Source organism: Glycine soja, chromosome 17 (genome assembly GCF_004193775.1).
Source record: "Glycine soja cultivar W05 chromosome 17, ASM419377v2, whole genome shotgun sequence".
Classification (NCBI taxonomy): domain Eukaryota; kingdom Viridiplantae; phylum Streptophyta; class Magnoliopsida; order Fabales; family Fabaceae; genus Glycine; species Glycine soja.
This window is the reverse complement of record NC_041018.1, coordinates 18,443,385-18,456,405: the sequence shown is the minus strand read 5'-3', so window position 1 is coordinate 18,456,405 and position 13,021 is coordinate 18,443,385. Positions and strand designations below refer to the sequence as shown.

Below are 13,021 nucleotides of genomic sequence, written 5' to 3'. Positions count from 1 at the left end.
ATTACAAGTTTAATTAAAAAAAATTAGTGAAGGTTTAAGATATATTTGGTCACTAATTTGGTCTATAAGCACTTAAAAAATTATGAAAGTAAAATAAATTAAACTTATAAAAGAAATTTATTATTTTATCTTCTTATTTTCATTTATTTTCGTTTCTTATAAGTATTGAAAATTATTTAAGGAAACCTCGCAGAAGACAAACCTTTTGCCAAACTCAATTAATAATCTATTGACAATACAAATAAGAATTTTTTATATATATAAATAACACAATAAACAAAACTTTATTGAATTTGTGCAAAAAAAATGTTCGACAGTGCAGAAAATAACAATCAAACTGAGTTCAAAATCACTATAGGACAACAAGAAAACCGAGACAGGTGCTACAATTTTTTTCTTTTATTAAATAGTTTAAAATATAATATAGAATTACAAAACAAAATTGAGGAAAGGACCTACGAACATGGTTTTTCATGTTTGCGCATGGACATAGTCAGCTTAACACTTTTTTTTGGACTAAATGGAAGGGAACAAGAGGCTAGAAGCTAGATTTGTTCTTAATTCACTAATAATAAATAATCAACATGCACCCCACTAATCACTATATCCAATTCTTTTCTGCAAAGTGCAGGCCAATGGGACTATGACTTGAACTTTCTAGAGCTTCCATTGATTGAGGTCAATAGACGAAACTCCAGATAAGATGGCTCAACCACACCCCAGGATATATTTGGAACTTTAGGTGAAATGCTTAATTGTGGGTAAATTATAATTTGAAAAAGTTCAGCAAATTGATGGTTATGGAGTTATATTTAATTATTCTGTGTTTTAATTATAATTGCCAAGAGATCTATTTCAGTAAGACGTATAAGTTTTTTTTTTAAAATTTAATACTTGTCTTTAATCCCACCAATATTTTTTTATTATAATTATTAATTAAAAAATACAACTAAGATGATATATAGTTATATATATGTACGCTATTAGTCTTAACATTATAACTATTAAATTTTTTATGAGTGATTATTTCTTACGTTAAAAGTATGATTATCAAATTTTTGAATTAATTCTTATTGTGAAATTTATAATTTATTATTTTACTTTAGTCCAATAAAAAACTAATACAGTTGTACTTTTTTGCTATGACGAAATTAATTTGGTTACATTAAAGAATAGATCAGCGTCTTCTATACTTTAAAGGAGTCTAATATGAAATACGTTATTTCATTTCCTTAACGTTTTAACTAATACGAAAGTAACACCTATAATATTTGCTTATAAAAAATCTCAATGTCATCATCCTAAAATTTGACTAAAACATAAACCTATACACACTCGTGAGAGGGATCAACCGACAAAACTGACGCATAAATTGTAACTGGAGCCAAGTAACATATTAAAGAATATATTTAATTTACCATCCAACTTATTATGCATGAATTTCAAGACAAAATTTAAGGATCCAATAAAAATTAAACACCTAAAAGTGTGTAGATACAAAATTATTTTGCTACCGACATCTATTTATAACGGTAAATCAAACATACACAGTCATACAGTAATTAAAATTGGCATGGTACTACAATAGCTCTGTCCCACGTAATAATGAGACCGTCAATGTCAAATTCCTTAAACAAGACACATTTATTTCCAATCATACAAATTAATGTCTATAAACATAATCTTAATCATCATCATTAGTATCCTTTATTAGGTCCCTTGCACCATCAAACCAAACAACGAAATACCATGAAAGAGCCATACATTTTCCATGATGACTAAGAGAGTATTTTTCTTTGTGTTCTAGATCTGGCTACAATAGTTGTTTCTTAAAAGGTAATTAATTAACAAGAATATGATATGTTGTACTAGACTAGGGTCTTCAATTCCTTGGCAGTGGCAGCAATAGGGTAGTCTTGGCGCCCTCTCTTGCGGCATTTACCAATTGAATTCTCTTTCCCATTTTGACCCTTCAACCAAACCCCAAATAGTTTCAAACTTTCTCCATTGTCACCTTTGGGTGGTGGTTGTTGTGGTTCACACTCACCTACCGCATTTTCGTCGTCATCAAGATCATTATTAATAATAGCATCAAAACGCACCGCATCATTGTTGCTGGACACACACGTTCCTTGCCGAATGATGCGCTCTATCACATCGGGGCTCACGTTCAGCGAGTCTCTAAGAAACGCCACCAACTCCTCGCATTGTTTCTTCGCCAGCGCTAACTCGCCGCTCAATTTCTCGTTGTCCTTCTTCAATTTCTCGTTCTCGCCCGATATATCAGCGCCCGCCGCCGTTGCCGCCTCCATCGATCCCGTCGATGTCGACCCCATGTCGTCGCCGCCGGAGTGGGACGCCGAGATGTTAACGCCACCGCCGGTAGATTTTCCGGTCACCGGAGACACCACCTTCCGCCGCCTGATCTCGGCGAGAAGATCCGTCTGTCCTCGCTTGAAATACTCATTGGCAAATTCCCATTTGTCGGGAACAGTTTTTCGGAATCCCTGAATAATTCAACGTTCAAAATATGTTAAAAACCATCCTTTTTTTTTTTTTATCTATTCATTCATCTCCATTCTTCAGCAACAAATATAACAAATATTAAAAATCGAATTATTTTAAGTACCAATACAGGGCGTCAAGGCATTTTGTGAAAGTTAATATATATACTACCATAAACAGTTTTTCTAAAATGGATTATAATATATGATATGAAAATACAAAACTTATCCTACGTATTAACTATTTTGAATTAATAAAAAAATAAACATTTAATGTTTTCTTTATTTTTAATCAATGAATATTTTTGACAAAATAATATTTTACTTTGACTTGGTAAAATATGACCAGAAACGTATTGAAACTTACTATACAAAAATAATTAATATGGTATGAAACTAAATCCATTCATTAAAAATGGAGAGATGTTAATATAATATAAACAGGAAAAATATATTAAACTTTGCTATTTAATTAATTAAAATTAACATTATTTTGAATAAAATTTATTTTGGAAAAGATTTATCCTTCCTTTGAATTTCAGTTAATAATTTTTTTAATTAATTCAACAGTATGGGGTAACAGCTAAAAAGGCATTTGAGCTTCAAAATTACATATTTCTATTTTCCTTCCTTTTTGAGCAATTTAGAAAATACTTTTTCTATTTAAGTAAATAAAAAAATATAGAAACTTTCAAAAGAATTAGAATTTGTTTGAATATTGTTATTCAGACTTCAGTTCGAAGTATTCATTACTTTGTGAATGTAATTTTATCTTAGTATGGAAATGACCCAGATCATTAATGCCAGTATGCGAAAAAAAATAAAAAAATAAAAAATAAACAGAACAAAACGAAACCAACTAAAATAAAGAACAGAAAAGAAAAGAAAAGAAATAAAAAGCATGATCCGCGCTATTCGCCATGAGAGCATAGTCGAATCGGTTAATACAATGGCAGCACAACTACTGTCACCACTATTCAGTTTCGCATTTAAACAAAGGCAAGTTGCCACTGGCAACTACAATTTCCATCCATAAAAACTCAAAATAAATCATGGATTTTATTTTTAGCCACCAACCCCACTATCTATAATATCATTTTTCATCATATGGTACTTTAGACTGTTTCACAATCAATCTAATATATTATATTTTTTATTCGCAAAAATACCAAAAGATTTATCGTACTCTGATCAGACAATTTTGATCAACCAACAGTTAAACTTTCTTAATAACTTCACATATCATATAATATCAGGTAATCATTAAAATAAAAAAATTAAACCCAACTCACAATTATCTCACCATTAACTAAATTAGGAAAAACTATTCATTTTCCAACTTAAATCAATGATTATAAAGAAGGTAGCTTTTCAAAGGATAAGAGTAAAGATTCATTAATTTTATTTCATAAAAAAAGGATAGTTATTGATAGGCATAGGATCCTTAGTTCCTTACCCATTCAGTTCACTCATTTATTTATTTTTTTGACTATTCCATAATTACACTTTTCAGTTTTCAACTTTTCATGCTTCTGTTAATTTTTTTTAAGTTAAAAAATCACCAAAATGCACTTAATGGCATTCCACTGCAGAGGGAAAAAAATGAAAAGAAATTCTTCCAATTAGGCCACCTAACAGGAAAAGATCTGAAGCACTAAGCATCACGTGTCTTCCAAGAAGCAGAATATTCGGTGTGGAAAAAAACTTGAAAACTTGAAAACTAAAAAAAAAAAAAAAACACTGATCAAAACAACGATGCTTCAACAATCAAGAGACAAATTCAAAGCCAAGAAATCCTCCACAATTTACAACACACTTTTTTATATTCGATATACGCCAAAATGATCCTAAGGTTGAAACTTCCACACCAGATTCCAATCCCACGATTTCACGCATTTAAAAAACCAAGCAAAATAATCAAATCATACGGTAAGATAATAACAAAAAAAAGCATCAACTGTCATTGATTTATTTCACATGGAATACGTAAAGCAAACATGACGAAATATTTGTTTTCACACGCTAACTCATAACTCCCAAGTTCATTCTTCCAAAAAAAAATCTCCTAAGTTCATTTATAAATCTAGTCATGCCCATACCAAGAGAAATCATTACATAGTCCAATACTATTATAAATGACACCATGAATACGTCATAATTCAAGACTATCTAATAAATTTTCACAAACATACGTTCTTGCAATACGAATTTAGACCTAATTCAATTTTAAAAAACTAATTTATATTGTGACTTATATATTTTAATTTTAGTCATATCACTGGTGAAAGTATGATGCGATCTTTTAACTAAAAAAGATGAAGCAAGAGAAGAGACACTTACATAGGTGTTGAGTTGGCGAACGAAGCTGGAGAAATTATTATGCTTGAAGTACTTCGGAAGCAAGTCCTTAGCGAAATCGGCGTGTTTCCAAACGACGAAGGTATTGCCACCTTCGCTCCACGAAACGACGTCGTCGGTGGCGGGGTCATCCACCAGCAGATACGTCTTCGTCAAGAACGGCGCCGGCGTCGAACGCTGCTGCTGTGACATTTTTTTTTCTTCCCGATCTACCCTCCACCTACCTCACAGAAACTATTATTATTTTAATAAAAGAAGAAAAGAAAAAAAAAACCTATGCCTCTTTTGTTGATGTTGTAGTAATGAGAAATTTAGGTAAAAAAAAAAAAAAGAAAAGGTGTATGTAATTTAATTAATTAGGAAGAAGAACTAAAGAGGAGGAGAGCGGTGAGAAATTCCCAGTCCCAGCAATAGAAGCCGAAGAGGAAGAAACGAGAGTGGAATAAGGTAGGGGTTTTAGAAGCCATGGGTCCAAAGGTGAACCGGTTTTGTGAAATGAATGACAAATACTACCATAACTTGTTTTGAGAGAGAGAAGTGAATAGAGGGTGATAGAGTATGGTTCTGGATTCTTGCAAAGGACTCTTATATATTATTATAGGGAAGGAAAATAATAAAAGCAAAGGAAGGAAACCCCCCCCAAAAGGTGACGTGGGTTCTAGAAATTTAGAGAGGCAGGCACTTAAGTCTAATATTAATCACAGCGACGAGACCAGACGAAATAATAATAAAACGAATCCACTTTCAAAGGATTCTTGGCCCCAGCCCCCTTTTGACTACAGAGAATAAACTCTGTTTCAATGTTTTCTTTATATTTTAATCAACAACTCATTAATGCTGCTGATTTTAGATTTATTTTTTATTTTTTTTTAAATAAAATCTGAATTTAAATTATTGTGAATAAAAAAAATTATTTAAAACAAAAAAATATCATTAAACCTGATTAATAAGATTTTTTAACAAAAATTAATCATTTAGTAGATATTTTAAGCTTATATTAATAATAATTATTATTATTATTAAATACTAATTGTGCTAGTTTTTTCAGCTCTACCTCTTTGTGTATTTCCAAGACTTTATTTTTTTTTAAAAAAACTTTTACCGGCTATTGTTTTGTTGTGCACAACCTTTTTTAGGTTGTCAATAGTTTTGTTGCAATAGTAAAATACTCACCAGTTTTTATCAATGTTTAATTTTCATTAAAGAATATAATTAGTCATTTTTAGGAGAATTTTTCTTTTAATTATAATTTTTATTCATAAAATTTGAATCTGATATCATATTAAAAGAATTTGAAATCAGTTTCTTTCGTTGGTAGGTTATAAATAATTTATAAAGATTTTATGGAAAGAGATTTTGGGAAAAAGAAAGACAAATCTTGTTATTTTTTCCTTAAACATTAATTTAAAATAAATTGCATCACTTTATAATATATTTTTAGACGTTTTCTTAACAACTTTTAGGCTGGCTATGTTATTTTATTTCACTGTTGACTAAATCAGGCAGTTATTTTTATTATTAAGTATTTTATAAATTTGAATGGTTTCAAAGAGTTTGAATTTTTTTCATTTTAAATTTTTATTAATTATATATTTCATAAATTTAGAGAAAACATTTAATAATGAGGTTATAAATGCATTTTATTAATCACCAAAAGATATTTTGCCAATAAAAATTTAAATATAAACATAAAAAATAAGTAACCAATTATTCTCATCTTCAAATACTTCTGACTTTTTTTTACCATATAATTATAATTTCCTCAATAATTAATATATATTAATTATGAGTCCATACCAAAAATAAATATTAATTATGAGTATTGGCTAACACTGTATTCTTATTGTTATTAAGATGAAAAATATTAATAGTAATAATAATAATAATAAATATTATTAAGAAAGTTGTAATTATAATTACTAACTAAAGGAAGTTTCCTACCTTGTATCTAGTTTGCATTGTTCAAAAACTATTATAACTAATTGTCCCTTTATAAATTTAAAAATAATTAACTTTATTAATTGTCAACCAATCCATATCCATATTCATTAAAAGTATACACCTATTAAAAAAAGTGTACACTTTAATTTTCTCTCATATAATCATAATTTATTATTTAAACATCAATTTTTTTTTTGAAAAAAGTAGGTCATCATGACACCAGTGAAAAGTATTTTCAAGTTGTTTTGATTATGAATAATCTCTATCATAATTGATTAATCATTTTTAAAAGGATATCTTCTTTCAATTACATTTTTTTCATCCACAATATTTAAATTTGAGACTTTGTTTAAGAGAACCGAACCAAGTCAAGTTACACTCAAACCAACATGTCACTGCTTTAACAGATAATTTACTCATGCACATTGTACTAGTAGGTGCAATGTTTTAAAAATTGGGCTGGTCATCGACCCGACCGAGACATTATGTTGATGAGTCAATGGTTGAACTAGTGGACCAATAATTGAATTGTATGAACCGGTGTAAGTAATATAAAATACAATGTATTAATTGTGTCATATATTTAATAATTAATCATGATAGTTTTTGTGGTAAGTTGATCCATTAAACAATTTTTAGGTCTTTAGTTCAATTCTTAGATGTATCATTTTTTTTGTATTTTCAATAAATTATATGTTTTTTAAAAACAATTAATATTGGTTAAATCAACCTGAGTCACTGGTCAACTGGACCAATTCATCAGTTCAATCATATAATCGTTGGGTAAATTCAGATCAATGACATGACTCATCCAACAAGGGACTTGAATTGATCAAATCACCGATTTTTTATCTATCCGACTGAATCGATTCGGGTTTTAAAACTATGAATAAATATTGCACAAGTCATAGTTTCAAAATACTATTAAAAAATAGTTGATTTTTTTTTACTTCCAACTAATATAGCTATTAGGTTTAATTGTACTTTTGATTTCTCAAGTGTTACAATTGTGTAATTTTAGCCGCTGAAATTTCAATTGTGTTAAATAAATTCCTTAAATATTGTAAAAGAACTTAGATTTTAATTGTGTTGAATAATTTCCTTAAGTATTGTAAAAGAGTGATTTTAATTTTCTGTGTTTCAATTGCATTAATTAAGTCTTTCATGTACTAATTGCATAATTTGGTTGATGGCATCAATGGTACAATTTCTCTCTTAAAAAATAGTTCTAATTGCATAATTATAAAATTGAAGAGACTAAAATTATAGAATTGAGAAACTTAGGACATCTATTTAGCACAATTGAAATTTAAAGTACCAAAGTTGCACATTTAAGATACCTAAAAGATTCAATTTTCATGATTAAAATATGAGTTGAGAGATTAATTAAATTGTACAATTACAATTCTTGAAAAATTAAAAAAAATGCAATTAAGAGTAGCTATTATTACATAAGGCTCAACATAGAGAAAAGCCAAGAACTGTACCCGCTTTTGGTAATTGTTGTGATCATATTTATCTTCATCTAGTGTTTTTTTTTTTTTTTTCTGAAATGAAATTTCCAACACCTTTCTCTCTTTGGAAACTCTTATTTTATATTTTTTTTTCCTGGACTACAAGAGAATGTAATGTGTATATTTTCTATGGACGTGTGGGCTTGAAATTCTTTGTTTTTACTTTTTTCCGAGAAAAGAGAAGAGACGAAGAAGAATGGGAATGAGTGAGAAGCTTAGCAAAGTGGGTAAGGTGACTTTTTCTTCTATTCCACCTAACACTTTCCATTTCTCAATTGCTTATATTCATCGTTATCGCAGCAATTCTGATTATTGTTATGTACGCTGTCTGTCCCCTTTCTCCAATTTATAGTTTCTTCCCATTTTCTTGTATTTAGACCTTTGTGGTCCTTTATGACCACCCAACAATAATAGAATGGACAATCAAAGCAAAAACGTAACTATTATATATAAAAATTCTTTAAAAAAATAATTTTTTTATTAAATATAATGCAATTATTATAAAAATTATTATTATGTGTGTATTCATTACAATTCCCATCATTGTTTAGAAAATTAATTTGTAAAACATAAAAAAAATCAATATCCAAATGATGAAATCTTAATTTTAATACATTAATTACTTGTGTCTAATCATTTAGTTAATACTCATTGATATAATATATATAAATTAATATATAAAGAGTAATTAAAAAAACTTTTAAATTTTAAAAATAAAATTGTAATGAGGTGCAAATAGAAAAAATTACATGTTTTGAAATTGAAACAAAAAATTGGAATAATAAAGTAACTATTATATAAAACGATTAACACATTTATTAATGTGAATTTTATGGACATACGAGGGTTTAAGAATATAAATATTAGTTATAAAATTGAATTTTTATAATAGGATATATATATATATATATATATATATATATATATATATATATATATATATATGTGAAAAAATTTCTCCTTTTAATTTTTTAAAATATATTTTAGGACATTGGTTTGGTTAGCAAGACCGTTATCTAAAAGCCGAAACCTTCTTTAATTTTGGTTTGTCATTTATGTTCTTGAACCGGTCTAATGCTTTGAATTTTATTTTATTTTTTTGAAAATATACAATGACAAAGACTCATAGAAAACTGTTGTACCATGTTTGAATAATGGATATTATTTCAACATTTTAAATGTGCATTTTTTACTTTTAGAATTTTTTTTGTATTTTATGATTTGTATTTACGTATATAACTACAGTATATAATACAATGTTGATTAGATAAACAAAATGAATTTGATTGAAAATGTTTTTTAAGTATTTATACCCTTGTGCAAATTTAAAATTATAATTATATTAATTTAATATTTTTTTACTTCTACCGTTATCTTATATAATATTTATAAATTTTTTATCAGAAAAAATATGTAAAATACATATACATTTATAAAAAAATATTTCAGCGAGTATATCCATATATATATATATATATCCGGAGGTGACAAAATGGATTGAACTTGTCGAATCAAATGAGTTAAACTTGTCAAATCAACTCAGTTTGCTCTATTTTTTTATGGGTCGGGTTGGGTTTTCATTCCATCCCATTTTGACTCGCTAAAAAATGGCTTGAGAGAAAATTAGGACAGACCAACTTGTTTTATTAAAAAATAATTTAATTTTTATTTTGATATTTTGTACATTTATTTATTAATTCTTACTTAGTTTATTGTTGTCTAAATAAATTGTTATTCAAAATTTAAGGTAATATATTCAATTTTTTTAATAAATATTTATTATTTATAAAAATAAAATTAATTAAAATCAATTATTATTATTTTTAATATTTTAATTTTAATAGACTAACACAGGAGCCCGACTACCCAACAAAAAATGAGAAGGGTCATCACTTTGAAGTTCAAACCCATATGTAGAATGATATGAGTTGTCCCATTTTTAGCGGGTTGGCAGCAAGCCAAACGGGATAACCCGTTTTACCACCCCTATCCATGAGTGTATGTGCTTTAACAAGTGATTAGAATCATCACACTTTTTTGGTAAAAAAACAGAAGAAACATGACACCTTTTTAAGATTTGAGCAAAGCAAGATATTTTTTCATATATAATTTTAACTTCACCCTCATTATTTTTCGGTTGTTATATTTATTGAAAACAATTTTATTTAAGTTGAATTGAACTATTTATAAACAACAACCCCTCTAAGTATTCAATACAAATATATATATTTAGAACTCAAATCCAAATTTATTAATTAAACTAAAATAATTTTATATTAATTTATTTAGATGTTCAATGATGTTAAACATTTGGTTTAATTAAATCTTAATAGGAAAAAATTGTGCTAACTAGATTTTTCGATATTATAATTGTGTATTTTTAGTCTTTTAAATGTATAATTGTATAATTGAAACTAATTTTGTAAAGATAAAAATCACATAATTATAATACCTAAAAAACTAAAAAACCAAAAACGCACAACTACTAGACGTGGAAACTAGGGATCCAATTGAGACAACTAAAATGTAAAAGAATAAAATTATACAATTATGATACCCAAAAAATAACTTGATATAATTAAAATTTAATGACTAAAATGGCACAATTATAATACTTAAATGTCCAAAATTCCAATTAAGCCTCACAAGCAAATCCCTAATGTTTAGGGAGTCAATGCTTAGAAGGTGAAAGCAACCTCTTGTTCACGGAAGTCGTTTTCAATCTGGAATTCCACACGGCAGGCCGTTATATTAGGAGCATTTAACACTTATATAAACCATTTTAAAATTCCTAAATTGATTGGAAAAATTAAAAAAGAAAACAAAAATTAATTATAAATTGAAAAAAATTGGTTTAATTTTTAAATTTCATATTTACGTACAATTAAACAAAATAAAAAATATTACTTTTTGGTACAACAAAATAAAAAATATACTAAATTTATAATTTTTTTACGAACAAAAATGAAATATTGACTCAAAAATAAAATATTGAATCTTAAAAAGTTTTTAGAAAAATAAGACAATTAAATATAAATAATGGAGCCAATCTAAATCACAAAAAAATACATTAAATTAATTCAAATATAATATTATTCTCAAATTCAGTCAAATAAAATTACAACTTCTTTTTTAAATAAGCCTGATCTTAAAAGTTAAAACCAATTTAAACTGCTAAAGGATACCCCAAAGGATTATTTTAATGATGTAAGACTCCCTTAAGTTTACATTGTGAACGAATATCAATTTCTTTAGTGGTCGCTGACCCATAATAAATAAATAAATAGTCGCTAAAAGTTACGAATTACGATGCACTAATCTGAACTTCGTGGTCGTGGGTGGCCATAAACAGAGAAATAAAAATATCTACGAGGCATTAATCAAAATATTGTATAGGTGAACACCATTTAGTCAATTTCGCAGCCATGCATGTGTTTGATTTTCTTTATTTGTTTTTTACGGCAGCCATGCATGTGTTAAACAGCTGTTACCAAACAATCATTTCAAACATATCAACTCCTATGAAAACTCTTTTACATTGAATAAGCAAAACTGATCATTTCTATATCTATTAAACTTACATTTGTGATATTTTTACACTTCAATTTTTTTCTTCCTTTTCTATCTAAGTCACTCCTCTCTTCTTCAATAAGGTGCATTCAGTCCGAATAAATGTCAAATGATGATCCTTTTTTACTTAAACTTATTATGACCTTTGGATCAAAATATCCTAATTAGATAAAACTTGAACATATCAGCTTAATGTGACACAATTGAAAAATGACCTAATCTCTTTTTTTAATAGGAAAATAAGTATATTATAAACAGCCCAAGGTGCGCCAAATTTATGTACATAAACAGGGAAGAATTAGCTTCCACCACCGATAATAGAATCCCCCGAAACAGACCTTCCAAATTCCAAAACAAACATACCTTATCTCTTAAATATGCAATAAATAAGAGGTTCAATCCCTAAATTTCTATACATAAAAAATATTTATTGAAAGATATTAACCCTTAAGTAAAAATCACTACATTAAAGAATTAATCTTTAATTCTCAACTGAGAGATATCTTGTGTTAAAAAAAAAAACTGTGAACAAAATAAGCTATTAAGACTAGAGTAGTGAAGAGGCTAAAGTACTCTATAGTAGTACAATTCATGTTCCAAAAATAAAAATCGAAAACCCTCTCAACAGATGATTTCAAGAACAGAGTTATAACCATAATATTTATGTAGGGGTAAAATTTTCTTGGAAAGTTGGAATCATAAGACTCACAACCCATTTAAATTACAATTAAGCACTTTTATATAGTGCGTATCTATTATTTAAAAAAACATTTATTAACTGATAAAAATATGTTAATTAAGTTTTTAGTTCTTCAATTTTTTAAGATTATAATTTTTAGTTCCTCAAAATTTATTTGACAACTTTTAGTTCTTTATTAATTTTTTATCAACATTTTTAGTCCCTTAAAAAGTTAACCTATTTTTAATTCTTCATTTATTTTTATTGCTCAAAATTAATTCAAAATATATAAAAATGAGGAACTAAAATGAATAAAATAAGGACTAATATTAAGCAATAAAAATAAATGAGAGACTAAAAATGGATAAAAAAAAATTAATGGGCTAAAAATACTGATAAAAGAATTAATGAAGGACTAAAATTTGTTAAAAAAGATTTGAAGAAATAAAAGTTGA

General features: G+C 27.3%; 1 protein-coding gene across 1 annotated transcript; it reads right to left on the bottom strand.

Annotated features, from left to right (window-relative positions):
* Positions 1-1,585: 1,585 nt before the first annotated feature.
* LOC114393949 (heat shock factor protein HSF24-like) lies at positions 1,586-5,547 on the bottom strand. The gene is made up of 2 exons (XM_028355465.1): positions 4,845-5,547; positions 1,586-2,507 (listed from the first exon to the last, which is right to left on the bottom strand). The coding sequence occupies exons 1-2, from the start codon at positions 5,052-5,054 to the stop codon at positions 1,869-1,871; spliced, it is 849 nt and encodes a 282-aa protein (XP_028211266.1). The 5' UTR covers positions 5,055-5,547; the 3' UTR covers positions 1,586-1,868.
* Between the last annotated feature and the right edge of the window lie 7,474 nt (positions 5,548-13,021).

Coding starts and splice junctions, on each gene's coding strand:
- LOC114393949 (XM_028355465.1), bottom strand. CDS start 5,054: ATGTCACAGCAGCAGCGTTCGACGCCGGCGCCGTTCTTGACGAAGACG. Junction 2,508..4,844: donor TTCGCCAACTCAACACCTAT/GTAAGTGTCTCT, acceptor TGAATTATTCAG/GGATTCCGAAAAACTGTTCC.